At 37.1% G+C, this 23789-nt stretch overlaps 1 protein-coding gene across 3 annotated transcripts in view; it reads left to right on the top strand.

Annotated features, from left to right (window-relative positions):
- ARHGAP32 (Rho GTPase activating protein 32) overlaps positions 1-23789 on the top strand; it is a 163634-nt gene that overhangs the window by 86880 nt on the left and 52965 nt on the right. For 2 of the 3 annotated variants that reach the window (XM_087970078.1, XM_087970079.1), the window contains 6 exons: positions 3712-3798; positions 10614-10751; positions 11216-11308; positions 12577-12699; positions 14296-14373; positions 15460-15541. In XM_087970078.1, the coding sequence (XP_087826204.1) occupies positions 3712-3798; positions 10614-10751; positions 11216-11308; positions 12577-12699; positions 14296-14373; positions 15460-15541 (601 nt within the window). Of the gene's footprint in view, positions 1-3711; positions 3799-10613; positions 10752-11215; positions 11309-12576; positions 12700-14295; positions 14374-15459; positions 15542-19025; positions 19077-21017; positions 21087-23789 lie in introns of all 3 variants that reach the window. The other variant, XM_087970081.1, reaches the window with a different exon arrangement.

Here is a 23789-nt window from a genome sequence, read left to right as displayed (position 1 = left end):
ATACTTAATATGTATAATGTGCCTTGTGGTGTGACCTTTATTGTCGGTTAAGAATGTGATTATAATCTTAAATTTCCTTAGGCAATTCTTTACTGCCTTTACCGTGATGGCAACATCTGTTTTGCAGTTTGTGTGAAAGCACAACAACTCTTCCACAGCCATTGTTCAATGAGCATTTTAATTGAGCTGGAAAGTCAGCCATTAATATGGGAAGCCATATTTTTTTTCTCAACCAGAGAAAAAGATATGTAGGCCAATGAATTCTAGTAGGGAGAGGTGATACTGATAGGCCTCTATGTTGAATGTGATAGGATAGGATAGGATAGAATAGAATAGAATAGAATAGAATAGAATAGAATAGAATAGAATAGAATTCTTTATTGGCCAAGTATGACTGGACACACAAGGAATTCGTCTTGGTACAAATGCTATCAGTGTACATAAAAGAAAAGATACATTCGTCAAGTCAAGAATCATAACATACAACACTTAATGATAGTCATAGGGTACAATAAGCAATCAAATCATACTAGGAAACAGTCAATATAAATCGTAAGGATGCAAGCGACAAAGTTACAGTCATACAGTCACAAGTGGGAGGGGATGGGTGATAAGGAGTGACGAGAAGGTTAATAGTAATAGTAGTGCAGACTTTGTAAATAGTTGGACAGTGTTGAGGGAATTATTTGTTTAGCAGAGTGATGGTGTCTGGGAAAAAACTGTTCTTGTGTCTAGTTTTTCTGGTGTGCAGTGCTCTATAGCGTCGTTTTGAGGGAAGGAGTTGAAACAGTTTATGTCCGGGATGTGAGGGGTTTGTAAATATTTTCACAGCCCTCTTTTTAACTAGTACAGTGTACAGGGCTCAGTTGAAGGCAGTTTGGTAGTAATTGTTTTTTAAGTTGATAAACTATTTGCAGGAAGTAATGAACGGAATATGTCTCTACAAGTAAAACATGATATTTGTTCCACAATGTGTAACTTGCTGGTGGGGGATTCAAATTATGGCAGTCTTTTTGAGCCCCTGTATTCAGTAGAAGTTTCTGAAATGTCTGGAAAAGCAGCACAATGTACAACAAACACATCATGTGATTGGCAAGCATTAATTGTACCAGCGCTGAACAATCTCAGGTTTGGTCAGGTTTTCTCTTGACCAGATTGTAACCTGGACCAAACCTAAAAAACATGATGAATCCGCATAAATGGGAATGCAGCTTTATTCAGCTTCAGTTCAGTCCCCCTTCAGATTACCAGGTTTCCCCACTCATAGTAGCCCTCGATTTACAACAGTCCATTTAGTGTCCGTTCAAAGTTACAACAGCAATGAAAAATGTGACTTATGACCGTTTTTCGCACTTACAACCATTGCCGCATCCCTATGATGTCACATGATCAAAATTCGGGTGCTTGGCAACTGACTCGTATTTATGACGGTTGCAGTATCCCGGGGTCATGTAATCCCCTTTGGTGACCTGACAAGCTAACTCAATGGAGAAGGCAGATTCCCTTAACAACCAGGTTATTAATGTAACGCCTGCAGTGACTCACTTAACAACAGTGGCAAGAAAGGTAAAATGAGGCAAAACTCACTTAACAAATGTATCACCTAGAAACATAAATTTTGAGCTCCATTGAGGGCATAAGTCAAGGACTACCTGTCCATAGTCTTATTTGGACTAAGCTTCTGTTCGGTTATTCCGTTTAATCCAAAATCCATGTCAAAGCACCCATTTTGCCTTTCTACTTACAGATTCATTTTAGAGCCATCTGAACATTTGTTTGGCATGCTGATTAGCAAGCTTACATTCTTCCCTTTTGGAAAAAAATAGAAGTTTCCACAAGCTATTTGATGGAAGAGGATATTTATTGCCAGAGAAAGCATCAACCTTTCCGTTAAATTCTACTTTTGGTTACACGTTACTGGCAATTGCATGCCCACAGAAAGTAAATCATTCAAACAGGAATAATCCCATCTCTTAATGTTGGTTAGTCTCATGGTAAGGTCCATTGTATCAGTGTGAAATGACCAGTGAGCAGGAGTTACCTTGGGAAGTTAAAACACAGGAGGAATTGTAGCCAAGGAATGGATTAGAACTTTTGATCAAAGGGCCAAGAGACCATGCCAAAAGTCCCGCCAAAGGCAACCAAAGGGTATGTGGGAACATATCATAGATCAGGAAGACTTGTTGTAGGAAACCATTTTGCATTTCTTTACTTCTGTAAGTATTCGATGGGCCATCCAGAGCAAGTCTAGGATCTATTAGAACTAGTGGATGCTGAGGTTTTTTTTTTTTTGTTGTTGTTACAAAGTTTTAGTTAAGTTGAATGCCTTTTAAGCAATAAAGCACTATATAAATACAAATTATAACGAGATTGAAAACTTACACTGTATAGTCAGTAGGACAGAAGCTCTGGGAGAGACAGAGCCTAGAATGGGTAGATATACCTTTTCTGCCTCTCTGCCTTCCCATTCTAGATGAGGGATATCCCAACTTGCCCACAGTAAGACCTGTGGGCTTCAATTCCCAGTCGTGCTGGCTGGGGAATTCTGGGAGTTGAAGTCCAAAAGTGTTTAAAAAGTTACCCAGGTTGGGTACCTCTGCCCTAGATGATGGAAAATTCTTACCAGAAGGATGATTGAATAAAGCATTTTGGAAGACTATTCAAATTTATTGATTTCTCTTACACGGTATCATGTATATGCACATATATTAAAATATATGACTAACAAACCCAAGCAAATTAGAACTCTGAGACTTGGCTCCTTCTCAAAGGTCTTATTTAATGAATACATATCGGCACAGCTTCAATAGAAAACTAAATCTAATTTTTTCCTGCGGTTTCAATATAATTAAACTAAGAAATGTTGGCCAATTGGGTTAATTGGTGGGCTCTTCAGGCACTCCTTCCTCAACCTTATCTATTGCCAGTAGAGATGACCTTGATTCTCAAGAGAAAGCTCTCTGTTGTGTCTAGTAAGACATTCCAACCTCCTTCCCCCCTTCTTCTGTGTGGCAACTGAGGAACAGAAAAATGGCTGTGGCCAGGTTCAGTTTGAAGTTTATATATATATACACACACAGACATATATATATACACACAGTAGATCACTGCTTCCCCCTAACTTCACAAACCCAAGACCAGCAAGAGCAATCTACTTCAGTTAAATTTTCTTTAATGAGCAGTGATCATCATCATTTTAGCCATTGTCTATCCACTGCAGGATGAATGCTTCTTCTACATGTTTCCATCCTATATGGTCCTGAGTTTTCTTTTGCCAATTGGGCCTGCAATACTGTATATTGGCATCTGGAAATGTTTTATTATTTAATCTTTAAAGATGATTAAGGTGTCTAGATAGAAAATTTCCCTTAAGTATTGATGGATGGTGGAACTGTTTCTTATGAATCCAGTACTAAAACTAGGAATTTTAAGTTCTAAAACTTACTTGAACAGAATTGGCTTTTTAAGAAGTTTGATGTTACAAGAGGCATGTTATTGGATTGACACCAGAGTATAAAATATTACTAAGTTGTTAAGCCAAAACAACCAGCCCACATTATAATAGTTGTTTCTTTGATAGAAAATGCATTTTGAAGCAAGTTGGATTTAAATGTTCTACTTTTTATATGTTCGGCTTATCTTGTTAACTGACCTAGTCTCTCTTTATCTCTCTTTCTCCTCCCTTCCCCCCTCCCCGGGCCCTCGGAATAGCTTTCACTCCCCGAGGAACAGAATGAAGTAACAAGAAATGGCTGTGAGTCCAAGGAGCTTGTCTACCTGGTACAAATCTCTTGCCAGGTAAATGATATGACCCTTCTTCCCTTGATTATATGAACATGCATGAGCCGAATGATACTTGGCTGATTCTTTTTCTCCCTCGTTTCCCACTGTTTATAATACTTGAAGATAATATTGGGCTTCAGGAAACACCCGAGTAACTCAGATAAGAGGTAGAAATTAGATAAAGAAAGATCATTATTATCTGTAAGTAAAATATGAATATCCATAATTATAAGCATGCTAGTATAATTAATAGGATCATCAATAAGCTAATATAATTATAAATATGGTTATAATTATTATGTGTATTATTATTACTATCAGTATATCTGTTATTTCCCCCCCTCTCTTTTGTAAAATTGAAATGCCTGGATAATATACTGTATTCCAAATACTTATATACAGTATAAATAAAAAACTTGACTTAACAAAAAAAAAAAAAAAAAGGAGACAGCTGAGTAACTACTAAATTGGTTCAATTTATCCTGGAATCACTTGGTTATTTTTTGTTGGACCTGCATACAATGAGAAATTCAATTAGGTTAAGGAGTATCCAGGAAGTGATGGTTCAGGCTTTACTCAAAATGTTTCTGCCACCCATGCTAACATATTAATAACTTGCACTATTATACGTGTTGAATACATGATCACCACTTACGACCTTCCCAGCTGGCTTCCGACAAACTCAGCAGTGGAAGCTGGATTTGTTTAACACCCATATGATTCACTTAACAATCATGGCAAAAAAAAAAATGTAAAATTGGGCATGACACACTTAACACTTAACAATCACCTTATTTAACAACCGAAATGCTGGCTCCAAACTATGGTCATAAGTCGAGAAATAACTGTAGTTAGGCATGGCTCCCATATTCAGAAAGCCATCACTTGAGACAGGGAGGGTAAGTGGGTTTTATGATAAAATGATGATAAAAACCTCAAAGGAGCTTAATTGCAACCTTAAAAATGTATGTTTTTCCACAGTTCGTGCTAGAAGCAGAAAACAGCTTTAAAAGTTTAGAATTTTAATGTTTGTACCGCAGGGCAGAGAATTCAAGAATTTGTGCTTGGTTATAAGGGCCTTTGTGGATTTCAGCTGCAGTATTCTGCATATCCCTGAGCTCAGGCACTGAGATATACCTAGTGGCTAATTATGACAGGTCTTTTGAACTGTATTTCCAATTACAGAATATTCTTTCACCTACATTTTCATTTGCCAGAGTCTGACAGGTTGGTTTTTTTTAGTCCATCTCATCCTCTTAACACTTTTATTGCTATGAAATTTTCTCTCTCTCTTTTTTTTAAAGACTTTCTAGAGAGGACTGTTTTAAGCTCTGCTGATTTTAACAGAAATATGGTTTTAATAGTTTTAGCTTATTAATCGTGGTGTTCTTTATCTATCTTGAATTTTGTTTCTGTTCTTGTTATTTACAGTCCTGGCAGTTATCAGTAACAAATACACATAATATGCAGTTATTGTCCACATCCGGAATACTGCATCCAGTTTTGTTCACCACATTAACAAAAAAATATGTTGAGACTTTGGAAAAATTGCAGAGAAGAACAACAAAGATGGTTAAAGTCCTGGAGACTAAAGCATAGGAAGAACAGTTGTAGGAACTGGATATGGCTAGTCTAGAGAAAAAAAGGACTAGAGGGGACAAGATGGCAGTGTTCCAGTATTTAAGGGGCTGCCACAAAGAAGAGGGGGTCAACTTATTTTCCGAAGCACCAAAAGGCAAGACAAAAAACAATGGATGGAAACTAATCAAGGAGAGATCCAACCTAGAATTAAGAAAATACTTCCCAAGAGTGAGAATAATTAACTAGTAGAATGGCTGGCCTTCAGAAGTTGTGGGTTCTTCATCACTGGAAGTTTTTAAGAAGAGACTGGACAGCCACTTGTCTGAAATTTTATAGGGTCTCCTGCCTGAGCAGGGAGTTGGACTAGGTCCCAAGGTCCCTTCTAGCTCTATTCTGGTTGATTGATTGACTTCACTTGTGGCAAACTTAAATATTGCCTGTTCCCAGGTACCCCTTTCCAAGCACCCAGCCAATTTGATGGGTTACAGCCTACCTCCTCTTTTAGGAAGGAAAATCTGTGTGTGTTCAAGGCCCCTTTGCTAGGGCTCCTGTGTCGTCTGGCCTTGAACCAATGTTGTTGTTCCTAATGGAGACAAAGGTTGACATTCCCCAGTCAACGTGTATGCTGCTTTCGAAGCAGTAATCTACACGAGGACAAAGAAGGCCATGGCATTGACAAAGAGGAAATCAACATGGCTACTGAACATAAAGAAAAGTCTTGGGCTTGTTACCCTTATTTATAAAATCTGAAAAACCAAAATGTGCCTGTGGAAGACGGTCATTGGTTAAATCGGATCCAGAAATTAGCTTATTAGTTTGGCATCTATCCATGTACTTTTCAAAGGCCTCGGCAGCTTAGAAGCAATTTGTTGCAAATAAGAGGAGCATTGTAAAAAGCAAGAAAAATGAGTCATTCTAGCAATAGCCCGTTTGAAACTTCTGGACTGGAAAATTTGTTTCTTTCCCTTCACTGAGTAGCTCGCTGAATACACTTCAATTTATCAACTTTGTAAGCAGATAAGTAGACTTTAAAAAAAAAAAAATCATGGCTTTCATACACTCTCCCTTTAACATGGCCTACTTGAAATTCTCTGACTTTTAGTCCCACTAAATATCTGTGATTCAGAAACATCTTTCGTGTGGAGGGAGAGGAAAGAGTTCATAATGAGTTTACCTCTTTTTTTCTTTCTTTCTTCATGTTCACATGCTATTTTTAAGTTATCGATTTGAGGAGGATTTTTGACTAACAAGACAACTGTTGTTTTCCCACTCAATCGCCTAAGATTAGGTATGAGGGAGAAATTCTACTCCTTTTCCTGCTTTTCCTATGTATCACCTCATTCTATCACAACGGCCCTAGAGATAAACTGGTGAGAAGACTTTTAATCATCATCATCTCCTCCTCCGCTTCCACCATCACCCCACCACCACAAAATAATGATAAAAAGCAATGTTCGGGCTTTGCATTGGGTGATTAGATTGGATTGGAAAATGGTACAGTGTGTGATTGTATACTGAAAACTGGGAAAGATAGCTTCTGTTAGGGAGAGAATAGTAAATAAATAGCTAAAAGGTAAATTTTGGATTAATTTATTAGATAAGCAAGGTTGCCATATTGGTTATTTCTCCTGTTGTCCTGATACAGCACGTCCGCTTTCTCAACAGATGAATGAAAACAGACAAAACATCACGAGCACATCAGTTGTTTGTCTCATGTCTTTTAGACCTTCTTTGCAGGGGCTGCACATTGAAAAGCCTTTCTGTTACTTAGCTGATCTAAAACTTCAGATCAGGCCTGCTTGTTAGATTTTCCTTGTTTTCAGCACACTGAACAATGTTTTCAGCTTTGGTAATTGTAGCCATTTGTCCCAGCTTGGCTTTTCTCTCCCTTTAAGCCTGAAAAGATGTCAGGCAATTCCGTTGAGAGACTGGACAAAAGACCGGCAATTACAGTTTCAGTGAGTGATGTACCTTGGCAGTTCTTTCTGTTTATCATGGAGCAAGGTGCTGTTTTAACTGTAAATCGGAGAGAAAGGTTACACCTAACTGAATACCCCTGACACATAGTACGGTAGGTGTGAAAGTAAAAGCAAAGTCTGCCTTCTTGGACTCCTAGTATAACTGCATGGATATGCCCAAGTTGTTGCTTTGGGGTCAGGGGAGAATGGTTCACTGTTGCTTTCTTTTTGGTAGTAGCTGTAAATGAACTCAAAATCCATTTCCAGTTTTATTCCCCTCTTCTATCAATGTGATACTAGATGTAAATAAACCACAGTCCCCAAGACAGTTCTTTCATGTGAAACTTCTTCCTTTCAAGTCTTTAAAGGAGCCCCGTCTTCATAAGTTCATAAGTTCTTCCTTCAATATTCATGAGGAGCTAACTGGCTAGGGTTGAAAAAATGGCATGCACTTTACCGATGTGGTTAGGTGGAACTGTCAGATGGGAAAGATCAGGTCTACACAAAGGTCCAATTAAACTGATTTATTGCTAGTCATGCTTATGCACAGGAATCTTCTCAAGTAATGGTTAACACCTGCTTGGATTTAGATAAAGGTCAATGAAATTCAAAGGAGGTTGGTCTTCACTTGTGGCTACGTTCTATTCTAGGCTGATTGCTGTTTTAACTCCGCCACAGTTTCTGCTTTTCCATCTCCTACAGTGACCAACTATTTCCATCTAAAGACTTCGATACTATTTGATATTAGGTCACATTTTCACCCAGAGGTGCTTTTTTAATGCATTTGAGCCATGATTGCTAGAATTGCTAACATGTTCTTTTGTATGCCAATTCTCGGCTTAATTTAAATGGAGAATACTACCCTAAGAGAGGCTGTATTTAAATTATAGAAATGCTGAGAGGTATCAATCCAGATAGTTTTCAACTAAAGGTTTTAATGAATCATCCGTGGTAACATGAGGGAGTTATCAGTTCCCTATGGTTTTTTAACACTAACCAGAAAGTCTCCAATGGCAGGTATGAAAAAATCCTGTCTCAAATTTTTCCAGCAGAGTCTTCATACTATTGTGATAAAAACTTTTTCTCACCCATAAAAAATCATTCCAATGCAATTGCTTATAAAGAACAGGAAAGCCTTGCTGATTAATATTATCTGGAGTATTCTCAGTGTGGCATACCTATTAGTCAGAAATGTTCTATTACTGTATCTTTTTTGAGTAACCTTGAGTAACCTGCTTACCACTCTGAAACAGTCATGCTCTTCGTCAAATAAATTTATCGGCACTGAGAAATTCTAAATAATTTCAGTATACATAGATGGAGGATGATATTAAACCAGTAAGTAACATATTTAACTGGAGATGCTGTCATCGAGAAAGGAGAAAACCCGTTCATTATATTGGTCGATGATTCACACCCCCATCCACAAAAGAAATACAAATCCATTTCCTTAGCAGTTTTCAGTTTGGCTGTTAAGTATTTCAAATATAGTACCGCTAAGAATGCTGCATGCTATAGATTTATGTCTGGGTTTTGCACTCAATATTCAGTATACACCAGAATTGCCAGCACTTTTATCTCAATCTCCTTCCCTCCCTCCCTGACCTATTGTACTTATATGTTTTACATGGAAATGTGACTGATAGCAAATTGTTTAAATTAGAAGTTTGTAAAGAGAGACTGGAATGTAATAAAGTGTTGAAAGCAGCAAATCTCTTTTCAAATAGACAGAGTCTTAAGCTGTATATTTTTCATCCTGCCATTCAGAAGGAGATTTAATCAAGAGAAATAGCCGAGCACTACAATTTTGAATGCTAGAAACCTCTTATTATTCTTCGGTTACCTGTTTATGTACCCTTTTTCCTTTTTCACACTTCTTAATCATAATTTGTCTCAGCAAATATATTATTCAGATACTTATCTGCCATTGAATGTGCTTCCAAAGGACTGGCTTGAAAAATTAACACGAGGAAAGAAGGCATCCATATTTGGGAGTGGGATAAAATGCATTAGTAAAATACATCTACCTAAGAGACTTTGTGAGGTACTTTGTCATAGTTATTGCTGGTGTTAAATTGTTTTCCTGATTTGTTTGTTTGCTTTTGGGCTGTCTACACTGTTTGACATGATTTGGAGTGTTTGAATTCAAAAGCTTTTTATGGCAGTATTTTAGTTTTCAAGAGAGATTACCTGTTGGAGATTGCATCTCCCCCAAACTATTGTTGATCAAGTCAGCATATTTCAGATGCAGAATAGTTTCTTCAACTGCCATTAACATTTTAATTCTGATCTCAGAGACTCCAAGGAAGATGGTGCTTACCTTGTCACGTATTATTTTGGTGTCCTTTGTGGCCCTGTTGTCATTGAGTTTGAATAACTACTAAATATTCATGCCAACTTCCGTTCTAATATCTTAGCATTCAAAGAGGTACTTTTTTTTTTAAACTTCTGTTAAAAAGGGTCGCTGGAATTTATTTAATTTTACATATTAAGGCAACCCAGCCCATCTTCTAATATTGTTGCTGTCATCATCACCATCACCACCACTCCACCCTCATTCTAGCCATTGTCTATCCACTGCAGGATGAAGGCCTCTTCTGCATGTTTCCAACCAATAGTCTTAGCTTTCTTTTGCCAGTTGGGCCTACAATACTTGGCTGATGTTGTCACTCCATCTTGTTTTAGGTGTCTTTTGTGGACACTTTTTATCAAGTGGAATCTATTGTATGATTGCCTTGGCCCACCTGCCACCAGTTCTTCTTGTTATGTGACCAGTTCATTTCCATTTCAATTCTTTTACTCTTTTGATGGCGTGGTATATTTTCATTTGCTCTCTAATCCATGTGCAGATCCTTCTATCTTGTCTTGTGATGCTGTGCCATCTTTCCATGGCTCTTTGGTCCACTCATAGCTTTTGTATTGATTAGTTTTATATTGTTTTGTATTGATTGTATAGTATTGTATTGATTGATTGAGGTTAGCATCCATGTTTTTCAGGCAGGTAGGATGCATTGATTGAAAACTTTTCTTTTCAGGCATAGTGGGGAGGTTGTTCTTGAAAATTACACTTAACTTGCCATTCTAATATATTGGTGTTCATTGAAAGTACTATTACACAGTGACTTAAGGAATCTTAATTAGAGGTTGAAATTGATTAGCAAAGCCTGGTTGAGCGAAAAAATATGATTATTTGTGGAATGATGATAATAATCAGGTTCACAGAGTCCTTGCACATTTATGAATGAGTGAATTAAATGACATTGTAGGTTTTTTTGGTTTTTTGGTCTGCAGGGCAAGAGCTGGATTGTGAAGAGGAGTTATGAAGACTTTAGAGTGCTTGATAAACATCTTCATCTATGTATTTATGATCGACACTTTTCTCAGCTCTCAGAGCTACCCCGTTCTGATGCCCTGAAGGATAATCCGGAGGTAAAACAATGAAGTTTTGTTGCTAGCAGAAAAGTACTAGTTATGGAATAATTTTTTGGAGGGGAGGTATCTCTTTTCATTTAACTATTTATTTATATCCTGCCTTTATTATCCTTTACAAAAAACTCAAGGCAGCAAACATATTTATATTCTCCATTCTCTCCTATTTTTCCCACAACAACAACCATAGAGAGAGGGGTTGGGCTAGAAGAGAGTGACTGGCCCAAAGTCACCCAGCCAGTTTTAATGCCTAAGATGGGAGTAGAACTCGCTGTCTTCTGATTTTAGCCTGGTGCCTCTGAATTCTATAGAGAAACATATATGTCTATGTCTATATCATCTATATCGATATCTATATCTATCATCTATCTATCTATATACATAGACACAGAGAGAGGGAGGGAGGGAGGAAGGATGCCCTGCATAGGTAGAACTATCACATTTTTTCCCCTCATCCTTTGCAGCTTGTTACCCAGATGCTGATGGCTTACCTGTCCCGACTCTCAGCCATTGCTGGCAACAAGATAAATTGCGGTCCTGCTCTCACATGGATGGAGGTACAAGAGCCCACTTCACCTTCTCCTCAGTTCATCAAATGCTTTGTATCTACTAGCAGCAGTCTGCCAGCAGCAAATTGAAAGGAAATAGGGAAGGTTTCTACATTAGAAATTGCCAGTCAGGCCCTCTGCTCTTAGTCTACCCAAGATAAAAGCAGGAATAGGTCCTCATCCTTAATTATATCAATCCTCCTGAATCTAGCCACCAACCAAAAAGTCCTCTTCACTGAGATTACGACCCATATAGACTACCATGCTAGTCAAGTGTATGTTGGTAGATAGATGCTTTTCAGCTTCTCAGTCTGCAGTTGAGAATGAGCAGCTGAAAATTTTAAAGACAATGGTACAACACCTTGCAGTAGTCTGGGTGAAGAGTAATTAGGGCATGAATCACTTAGCCAGGACCTCAGATTCCAGGTAGAGCTGCATCTGGCACATGGCTGGACAACTCTGCTCCCTCCCAACCCCTGATTGCCCACTTGCCCATGTAGTAGTAGCTATGAGTCCAAGATGTCCTTCAGTTCACAGACCTGTTCTTTGAAAGGTAGTTGCCACCAAAAGGCAACCCTGGAGATGTCAGAAACGTCTTCCAAGAAAAACCAGAAAGTCCAGTCGCCACTTGAAAAAGCATCTTTGGGACTGTAGTGAACAGCTAACTTCCACTTGCAGGGGTTTAGCTATAGGTTGTTTTGCCCTGTGTAAACCCACATAGCCCCTAGAACCAAGTCAAGTTGATAGCACCTCTTGCACAGTTTAGGATAGCAGTGGATAATGTGTTGATGATATAGCTAAGTATACTAATCATGACTTCCCTCAGTGGCTTAAGATAAATGTTAAAAAGTAGAAAAGAGAGGATGAAGCCTAGAGTATTCCAGAAAGCAGAGGCCAGCTAAACTGATTATTATTATTCCTCCTCCTCCTCCTCCTCCTCCTCCTCCTCCTCCTCCTCCTCCTCCTCCTCCTCCTCCTCCTCCTCCTCCTCCTCCTCCTCCTCCTCCTCCTCCTCCTCCTCCTCCTCCTCCTCCTCCTCCTCCTCCTCCTCCTCGGAAGTAGTGAAACCCCTATAAAATAGAACTCTTTCTGCAGAAGTTGGTTGTACTGCCACAGTGCCCATAGACTCCTTCTGCACTTTTTTTCAGCAGGAAGCTCCATTTTCCCCTGCTTTCTTTACAAATCAACATGAAATCCTCCTCCATAAATTTGTTTATAAAATAAATTGCTCAAGGCTGCACGTCCTTGGCTTTCTCACCATCTACCTTGCATTGCAGATTGATAATAAGGGGAATCGCCTCCTAGTACATGAGGAGTCATCCATTAATGTTCCTGCTATTGCAGCTGCTCATGTTATCAAGAGATACATTGCCCAGGCAGCAGATGAACTCTCCTTTGAGGTAAATAACAGGATAAATATATAATTATTTCTGTGTGTGCCCAGAGAAAGGCAATGTTTCATTGTGTTTTCTTCAACTAGCCAAAGAAGTTTTTAAAGGTCCTCTGGCAGCTTTCCGTGTTGCTTGTATAATTGTATATTCTATTCTATTCTATTCTATTCTATTCTATTCTATTCTATTCTATTCTATTCTATTCTATTCTATTCTATTCTATTCTATTCTATTCTATTCTACCTTATGATTCTCTGCGAATGAATCTTTTCTTTTATGTACACTGAGAGAATTTGCACCAAGCCGAATTCCTTGTGTGTCCAATCACACTTGGCCAATAAAGAATTCTATTCTATTCTATTCTATTCTATTCTATTCTATTCTATTCTATATTAATATTATATTATTATATTATATTATATTATATTATATTATATTATATTATATTATATTATATTATATTATATTATATTATATTATAATTATATTATAATTATATTATATTATTATATATATTTACATGTGTGTGTATGTGTACAGTACAGTACATTTTCTTACTATATTGTTAATTCGATAAAATAAATTTGTCATTCTATACTTAATTTTAAGAATGAAGACAGAGAAACTAGTAGATAAGGATCTATGGAGATTCTCAGTCATCCAGGTCATGGTTGTCTCAGGAGTGTTTTTTTTCCAAGCGACAACTGGACTTTCTGGTTTTTCTTTGAAGACATTTCGCTTCTTGCCCAAGGAGAAGCTTCTTGGATGAGGAGCAAAACGTCTTCAAAGAAAAACCAGAAAGTCCAGTTGCCTCTTGGAAAAACAAACAAACACACTGGGACAAATAGATAAGTAAGTGCAGATTTTTAAGTAGAGGTAATCCTTGACTTATGACCATAACTGAGGCTGGAAATTTGGTTGTAAATCATGCCGGTTATTAAGCAGGTCATCACTTGATGGACCTGAGGTGACATTTTTTGTGGCAGTCATTAAGTGAATCACAGTGACCATTAAGCAAACCCATTGTCTACAATGGGCATTTTTTGCAAGGAATCAGAAATGAACGCCGGTTTTCAGCAAAAAACTGTAAATCGTGGTCACATGACAGTGGGAAGCTGCCAACAGCCATAAATGCAGGCTAGTTGCTAGCCATAAATGCACCCAAGATATGATTACATGACCAGTTGGCCATGATTGGGGAATGTCTGTTAGAATTTAGAATCTAGGATGTAAGTACCTTTATTTGGCCCGTTGTAACTTTAAATAGTCACTAAGTAGCCAAGGACTACATTTAATTAGTTTGTTCAATATTCTTTCCTTACACACTTATATTTCCAAAGTGGCTATATTTTCAGTTTAACCAGCAGCCTGTTTGGGGTTTTAGCTGCTATTCTGCATTTTCTTTCTATGAATGAATAAAATGTCTACTGGGTAGCGCTCATAATGCATACTTAAATTCATACGTGCATATTTAATAGGCAAGGACCAGTGCTATTTATTTTAAAGGAGTTTGTATTCCCAGCCCGATAAAGTAAATATTTTTTTTATCAAACCAGATAGTGCTTTGAGTCACCATGAGAAAATATTTCATTCCTTAATTTCCAGGTTGGAGATATTGTTTCTGTTATTGATATGCCTCCGAAAGAATTGACCACTTGGTGGAGGGGGAAACATGGATTTCAGGTATGTCCAGCTATTAGGTTGGTTAATACGGCAGGCTCTAAAAGTTGTGGAGGATGGATACTCATTCTAAAAAAAATTACTCCCTAATATGTTTACAATGCATAATTTTTCGGGGGTGGGAGGAATAGAAAATCCTCCTGATCAATGCCAAGTTAAGAGAGAATGGAAGAGAATGAGAATTTATAATGTCTATCGAGATTCTCAGTCATCTAGATAAGAAGAAGAATAGAATAGACCTGGAAGGGACCTTGGAGGTCTTCTAGTCCAGCCCCCTGCTCCAGCAGGAGAACCTATACCATCTCAGACAAGTGACTGTCTTGTCTCTTCTTAAAAACCTCCAGTAATGGAGCTCCCACGATTTCTGAAGACAAGCTGTTCCATTGGTTAATTGTCTTCATTGTTAGGAAATTTCTCCTTAATTCTAGGTTGCTTCTCTGTTTGATTATTTTCCAACCATTGTTTCTCATCCTGCCCTCTGGTGCTTTGTAGAATAATTTGACGCCCTCTTCTTTGTGGCAGCCCCTCAAATACTGGAATACTGCTATCACGTCATCCCTAATTCTTCTTTAAGTCATGGTTGTCATTTTTTGAGATGCAACTGGACTTTCTTTGTTTTTCCTTGAAGACGTTTCACTTCTTCAGTTCTGATCAGCTTCTTGGATGAGAAGTGAAACGTCTTCAAGGAAAAACAAAGTCCAGTTGCCTCTTGAAAAAAAAAACATTTTGGAGAATTCATAATGCTATTTTAGTCCTTTGAAACCTCTCAAAAATGTGGACACCTGATTTTTTTTTTCTTTAAACCCCTTGTCTGATTTCACTGAACTCAAATCAAATGTGTAGTTCTTGAAATAGTACTATGTCTCTGTCTTCGGAAGCTGTGGACAGGCAAAATAGCTAGAATAAAATGAAATCCAGGCTAGCAAACTCCTTCTCTATTCACATGTAAAACAGGGGAAGAATGTTCTTTTTATTAACACTATCTTGCAAAATCATCTGGATGTGTTCTTATTCCATGATTCTGTTAAAATTGTTTAAATGCCCTGTGGATACAAGCTTCCTTTTTTCTATCTTTGTATGTCACTATAGGTGGGATTCTTTCCTAGTGAATGTGTTGAACTAATTAACGACAAAGTCCCTCAGTCAATGACCAATTCTGTACCAAAGCCAGGTATGTTTGTTTGCTTTTCAAGCAAATGTGCATAATATCACAAAATGCTGATTTAAATTCTGTTCTCTTACAGTTTTTAGTATCTTTGCTATGTTATAAAGTTATTTCATTGCATTCATGATTCATCCATGCAAACTTATTTCATTGTTTAGTTTGTGCTGGTCAAACCTTTCCATTTAAACTGATTTCTTTAATGTTTTGGGTGGGAAAAGAGATTTTTGGTAACCATTGTCACAAATAATTGCTTGGTCATCATAAACAGATGCGCCTGTCAGAGTTACTCTATAGAGGAAGTTAATTTCTTGCCAAGTAAGACAGATGCAAAATATAATTTGCTTTTTCTTCCATTGAATTTATTCCCTGCATTTCAGACTCAGAACTGATTCATTGCTGTGCCTATTTTCCTCTTATTTCCTTCTTTCTATCTGCTAAAGAAACTCTGTTGAACTAAAACCCATTGCTTATTTTTATGAATTTATATGCTGACTTCCAAAATAATAAAAAAAAAATCTCTGCCAAAATAAAATAAAATAAAACACCTACATGTTTTCAGGCTGTTTCCTAAAAGTCAACAATTAAACCGAAACACCCATGCTAATAATGAAGAGCATACAAGCAATAATTACCGAATGTAACTTCCAGTTTGTGTGAAAGTGTCCTTTAGAAAGCAATAGAGTCAAATCTAATGTTTGATGAACAGTATTTCAGAAGTTGTTTTGACCTAGGACTGATTTTCCTTTGTGTAGTCTAATGTTGAATGAGTTATGGAATAAGGGAAGAATAAACATTATGTGTATCTTTTATCTTCCCAGTCTGTGAATGAGATAGGCATTTCTAAAATGTGATTAATAAATAACATTTGCTTAAATTAGAGAGGATTTTTTTTGAAACTTTACGTTAAGGAAAAATATTGAGGAACATATGCATTGTGAATCTTCTTTACAGTTTAGATTAATAACTAATTATATTGTGGTTGAGGTCAATTCAGGTGGTACTGTTGTCATCACTTTTTAGTTGCTTGTGCTTTCTCAGAAGGATCAGGTGGATTTTTGGTTTTAAGACATTCAGATACCACCGTTGCAAAGCATATTATAAGATTAAACAGACATGAACATGAATCTTGTTTCATCATATACCCGAAGGCAGAATTATATTGATGGAAAATGAGAGTCAGCATATCAACATGGGTTCTCTCAAATAGATGAAGCAACAAATTAGCTGTGTTCCCTTCAATGCTAGCTTCACTCTGTGGTCACTGAAAACAAGTTCTCAAATGTTTTGGGGTTGCAAAACTTGTTAGTTCTGATTTTAAAGGATCGTCCAATTTGAGATACTTGGGATAAGAGTAGACTTAGATAAAGTCCACAGCTTACTTTCTCTCCGAAACTTATTGCCTAATTCCAAATTGATTTGCAAAATCTTCTAGATCAGTCTGTTGCAATTTGGGTTAAGGATAAGGAATAGTTTTTTTTTTTTTTTTTTAACAATTGGCATAAAACTTCTGTGAAGGAAAATGCAATGTTCTCCTCCTCCTCCAAATATTTAAAATCAGGAGTGTAGGACTAAACATCTATGTTTTGGGAAAATGCTATATGTATTCTTTATGATATTGAGTAGTTGTAATAATGTGTACCTTGTAATTTCTAAACGTGGATGTGGCCTGTTCCTTTGTGGTGTATAATTCCATTCTTAGTTGTATGAATCTGAATGACACCAGTCTGTTGAATAGTGCTATAAAAGAGAAAGATGGAACTGATGTTTCAGCTCTCCCTACTTTATAAAATCATGCAATCAGGTATCTTCATCGTTTATTGTTCTCTTCCGATTCCTTTTCTTTTGGTTGCCCTCCATATCATTCGGATTGGTTTTCATATCACTGCAGGTCTTTCAGAGATGCCATCAACTTCATGTGAATGTTTTGTTTGTCAGCTTAACCTCATGCTTTTCATCTCATTTTTACATGTGCTTTTCTGATGTTGCCTAGGAAGTGCTTTTATTAACATTTGAGATTCTACAAATAACACTTTAACAAAATAGAAGATGTGGATTGAAGTTGCTTGTCTAGGAAACACATGCTGTTTAAAAAAAAATCTCTTAACATTTGTGCCTTTTCTAAGAACTTGAAAACATTGCTAATACTATTATGCAAATGGAATTCATCCTGGCAGCGCCTGGATAATGTAATCCTATTTTGTGGGATAAACTACAATAGCACATGAATCTGATAGTCTTAACGTGGCTTTTGTTTTAAATCTCTTTTTAAAATAATAGTTTTTAAAAGTGTAAGAGTTAATGATACCCCATTATAGCATATACAATAGAAATCAAGGTTACCTAGGCAACTTATACAGGACTAGGAAACTTGGCAGCCATTTTGAAACTATTGAATTGGTGGGTTCCAATTGTTCCACATGTTGTCCACAGCCATGGATAATATGTACCATTACAGATGCTTGCAAATGCTGGATTTGCTGGGATAGACACAGCACATGACAGGCTGCATATAAGCAGAGATCTGGTACATAAAATAATTCAAGCAGTCTCCATGAGCCAAGTGGTTGAACTGGCTCACAAGGAAGTCTGTGTTGATCTAATTGACTTTCATTGAACTTGAAAATGGTGATAGGTGCACAATTCAGTAAATACAGTTTCCGAAAGCCAGGGATCATAAACCTTCCTTTCCAAACAGATTTAAAATTGTCCGAAAGGAGAAGGAAAGCATATTTCAGATTAATAATACAATAGGCTCTCAAAGAGACTCTTTGTCTTTTTAGTTCCTAATTAATCCATTGAGCACTTACCAGCTTATAGGTTGGTGTTTGGTACTAAATAAACCTCTGTGAAATTCTTTGGCTATTTTTATAGCATCGTTCTGCGGCCAGCCAAGAGGTTATCCCAGGATAATGCTGGAATGGATGTATATATAAAGGAGACATAGTATTGTCATTCAAAATGCATTTGTTTTTTTTGTTTTTTGTTTTTTTTGGGGGGGGGGTTAGGGGTTTTATAAATTATTTTTTGCAGTTTTTGCAAATTGGGGATGGCTAAGGGGAGAGGGCTGCAAAAGCAGTGCCCCACTCAGGTTTATTTTAGTGTGGGAAATGATGCAGGTTGATAATTATTTCCACAATTACAAAAAAGATCTTCTGTGTCTCTTTGCACTGATGGCCAGTGGTTAGCCAGCTGCAGAATGGTAACTCATTCTCTAACTGAATCATTGTAAGTGTTTTGAAAGTAAATACACCCTAATTACAAAGTACTGCTGAATAATACACACTTCCATTGATTTTCAGAAGAGGTTTGGGGCGTGTGCAAACAATTGTGGAAATCCTCAGCACATGCAGAATTAGGTTCCTGTGTAGCATTTAACTCTTTGCACAATGTTAAAGAAATGGGTGCATGTCTTTTGAAATGAAAATGTTTTATTTTTCCAGGTGGATGTTCCTGTTAATAATGTGTTTTCTTTTAAATTGTACTTTCCCAGTTTCCCCTGCCCCTGGAGCCCGTCCAGCATCCTGGAGCTACTTCCCCCCTTGTATGTTTTCATTTATTCTTTTTCCTTTTGTTTCATCATTTTTCTTATTTTCAGCTGAATTTGTAATTGCATTCATATGCAATGGTAAACCAGAATGTTTGTTACCTCCCATTTGAGCTCTCAAGGACAAGTTCTGTCTTAAGGTTTTTGGTCATAGTTTATAAACCAGAAACTATGCCATGTTCCTTTCTGGACAAAATAAAACCAAACATGAGAATTTGTTCATACCTTTTTTACTCTGAGAATATCACAACAAACAGACCATGGAAAATGCTGTCTGGGATGATGTGAAAATGATTGATCAAGATACTTGCATGTGCTGTTTGTTTCTGAAAAAGTCAGAATTCTGGTATACTGTTGTATATTAATGTACTCAGTATCCGAGGAATGTGCAGTGACTTTTCCTTGTAATTTTTTTATTTCACAACTTGCGTTAAAATGAAATCTACAGTAGAAGGTAAATAAGGAAGAAGAAAAAAAATGAGCTTGAAACTAATTTTTAGGAGTAACTAAAATTGCTTACTATTTATTTATTACACAAGCAGTATTTGTAAAATAATATCCCAGAGTAAGAGATTGCATAATCTTAAAAGTGTATGCTTTGGAAAAATGTTGATTTTCCTATAGAGTTGCATTAAGGGTTATTTTTATTTTTTTTGTGCACAGACTTACACATTTAGTGTTTTCTACAATTAATTCCTAGACTGAATTTTTGAATTGCATGGAACCAGAGAATGAGAATTACATAAGCATAACAGTATAGTATTAATAATTTTCATGACCATCTGTAATACTTTTCTTCATTGTTAGCATCTTTAGCAGTAGTGGAAGCACATCAACTTTTTCCTACAAAACAACCTGTCACAAAAGGAAAGCATTCCTGTGCAGTAAGATTAAATATTTTAATACTATTTATATTTATAATGGAGACATATTATACTCCAACATTACAGCGAAAAAGGGTACAGAAAAAGGAATGGCAAAATATATTGCCACCGAGTCTCCAAAGTATATCTGGAAGAGTACAGTTTCTTTCCCTCACTTCATTTGGACCTAGCCTTTTGGAGAAACCTACACAGATATGAGATGTGCTTTGAGAAATTTCATTTGGGGTAAAAGGAAAAGCAGTGGAAATTACAGCTTGCTGTTCTTGTGATATGATATAATCTTAGGGAAAAATATAAAGCGTATATGACTTTCTGGCTTGCTTCGGCATAACATCATGGAGGACAGCTCAGCTGCTTTTTCATTCCTTTCCGATTCCTTCATTAGACAGATAAACGCACTTGCCATTCTCAGATATCACAGCATATGGCCCGAAAAATATTTTTTGTGTGTTCCATACTAGACTTGCTTTGCAGCAATATTTGTTCAACGAGTCTGTCAGTTTCATCACCACATACTTCGAGCATATGCTGTCAATTTTGTTCAGTATACTATTAATAAAACAAAACCATGGCAGCGGAGAAATCGGTAGGTTATTTTGAAGGCCCTGGCAGGTGGTATACGGAGATCCAACATGTGACCGACTAATGGGAGAGCTTTGCTGATGTTCTTAGCCTTCAGTTGTAATATGCTCTGTAAGGGTTGCATTAAAAATATAATACAATACCTTCTAGCCCCTAGAAAGGGATCCATTTTAACCTATCTATTGTTTTCTTTAAGTTATAATTGAATTTTCACATTAAACAAAATCTTAGCAGACATTAATAAGAATAGTCTTGACAAACCAGCAATTGCCATACTTTCAGGTAGAAGGGAGCAAATTCCAATCAAGAGTCACATTTGTTTCATGTTTCACTTTTTAGAATGTAACTGAGCAGTCATTTAAAATTAGAATTTCAATGCCTTAGAAAATCAAGGTGCTCATATCCATCGTTAAAAATAATAACATTTTTATCCTATTTTGCTCCATTTTCCACCCTCCACAACTGCATCCAGATTTGGAGATGGATAGTAATGGTTCAGCATCTATTTCAGAGCCTTTGAACCAATCCCAACTGAGCTCAGGTAGAATGGATTATAGTTGATAGTTTATAAACAGACTAACCCATAGTCTAACTCTGTACGTTGTAGTAATAATGCCAACTAATGATTACTTGAGTTTGTTTAACTATTTGTCTGGTACAAGGTAGAGTATAGTTCCAGTTATACCCACAGGCTTGTCTCCTAAAAGCTAGAAAATATCTTTATTGCTATATGTGTATGTAAAAATATTTATGTTGATGGATATATGTAATGCCAAAGAAATCAATGTGGTAACCAGAATTAAGGTGTTTTTTTTTCCAGCATTGATGCCTGGGATGTATGACTTACAAGTTGGGAGCCATCCATTTGTGTCAACATCATTTTAAAAAAAATCAAATTTAACCTAATTTCCTATTTCTAGAGCTTTCATATACATTTCATGTACATCACTGCTGTTTCTAATTAGGTACAAGGGAATGGTGTAGAAAAAACAGAGAACAAAGGGTAAATGTTGAAATCATATTTTTAAAAAAACTGAACAGCCATATTATATACAAAGCTGCCAAGGTATCACTAGAAGCAACTATGGTATAGTTGTCATAGCTACATTGCAAGAGCTTCAGATGAAGTTCATTTATTGGGATAAAAATAACCAGAATATGCTGATGTGGTTAGTGTATGTTGGGCAATGTCCCTGCATTAAAATGGTTATTTTAACAATCACTGAAACACTTGTTGTTGCCTTTTGTGACTCACTCTATTTGTCATCATAGCCTAGAGAATGTAGGCTGGATATTACTAATTGAGTCCTGGAGTCTATAGATAGGGGCATCATATATTATTCTAAGAAGGAGGCTCAGGAAGTCAGAAAATCCAAGTTATGTTTATGTGCAAAACTACATGTAGAAATCCATGCCAGATTTGGTCCTAATAGCTAAAATCCATTCCTCTGACTGGAAATAGGAAAGGTAATAGTGAATTCCTTGCAATGAACAAACTATTCACAACCACTCTAAAATCTAGTGTCTTTGTTAGACTTCTAGAAAGGGCTTTTATAAAGAGGCTTAACATTAAATGTTCACTAAATGGATCCTCCTCCTGCCTGCAGGAAGCCAAAATTAAATTATATTTCTGTGAATTGAAGCAGTTAGTCTGAGGATATGGAATGAGCGACATAAAAAGTAGGGTAATAGTAATTAGCAGCTCAGAGTCTATGGGAGTAGGTGCCTATAATGAATTTAAGTGAACAACAGCAGTAACAACAGCAACAACGAGTCATGTCTTCTCTCAAATTGTTACTACTCATGAGTCATTGTGGAGTTGGATAGCCTTGTAAGTCTAAATTATATGTTCGTGCATACTAATTGCCCACCTAGCAGTTTGAAAAGCATGCAAATGCGAGTAGATAAATAGGTAGTACTTCAACGGGAAGATTACAGTGTTCCATGCAGCCTTGGCAAATAGCCATGCTGGCCACATGACCACAGAAGTTGTCTTCGGACAACGCTGACTCTCTCAGCCAAGAAATGGGAAATGAGCACCGTGTCCGACAATTGACATGACTGAGGGGGAAACCTTTACCTTTTGTATACTGAGCAATGTTGGGTCTCAATTAGATGGGCTAATCAAGTTGAAGTATCCAGACAGTCAGTGTGGAAGCCAGCAATCCCTGCAAAGATGGTAACCAGAGTCCAATCCATAAAGTAAAAAGGAAGGCAGCATTTGAGTACAAAACAGCCAAAATCTTAAGACATCTATCCAAAAGTCAGGACAGCAGGTCAGAGGAACATACATAGTACTGGCATTTCCCCCCCCAGCATCGCAGTAATCACATATGGGAAGTTCTACATAGAAAGCTTCAAACTTCCAATACAACACACAAGAAGGGCACACTGCTCACTCATAATGCAAGGATACTTGAGGACAGCAATGACTCATGATTAAATTGTTACCCTGAAGGAGCACTTCTTTGGAAGTCTTTACTGTTCTGTATCTCTCTCTCTGTGAGATGATCCCATGGAATGTAGCTCTGAGGTCACAGACCTCCAAAGTCCCTTTCAACTCTGTTTATTCTATTCTATTCTATTCTATTCTATTCTATTCTATTCTATTCTATTCTATTCTATTCTATTCTATTCTATTCTATTCTATTCTATTCTATTCTATTCTATCCTATCCTATCCTATCCTATCCTATCCTATCCTATCCCATTCCTAGGAGGTAGGGTCTTCCATGTATTGTGTGAAAGTGGATGCGTCTGAAGTCATATGCTACATTCATCAGACCACATTCTTCTGCTCCTAAATGTGTGACACAGGAATACATAGCTTCTTATTTTTTTCAACATGGCATACAAAACAGTCTAAAATAATAATGAGAGTAATGTATCAGCATAGGTAATCAGTTCCTTGAGGTACTGATTGTCTATGGAAATTCTCAGTCATCCAGGTCATGTGTCAGCATTCCAAGTAACAACCTCCAAAACAGACAACTCAAAGACAATTGTCTTCTCAAAGTTCCACTTTATTAGAGATGTCATATTGGCACATCTGGGAAAACCTGAATCTGAGAGTTCTGGGTTTTCCCTTCCCAAAAGAGAAATTCAAAGATCCATCTCCTTCCTTCATCAGTCCATCACATGGCCCAATCATGTCTTCATCCCATCCAGAGACTGTCTCCAGTCCCTCCCCTCCAGGTGCAGGATGACACATCCTTAACTCTCTTGGTAAAGAATGTTATTGTGGC

This window comes from Notechis scutatus, chromosome 7, assembly GCF_049901735.1.
Source record: "Notechis scutatus isolate UNSWTSFEM ecotype Mainland chromosome 7, rNotScu1.2, whole genome shotgun sequence".
NCBI lineage: Eukaryota > Metazoa > Chordata > Lepidosauria > Squamata > Elapidae > Notechis > Notechis scutatus.
This window is presented reverse-complemented; position numbering and strand designations above follow the sequence as displayed.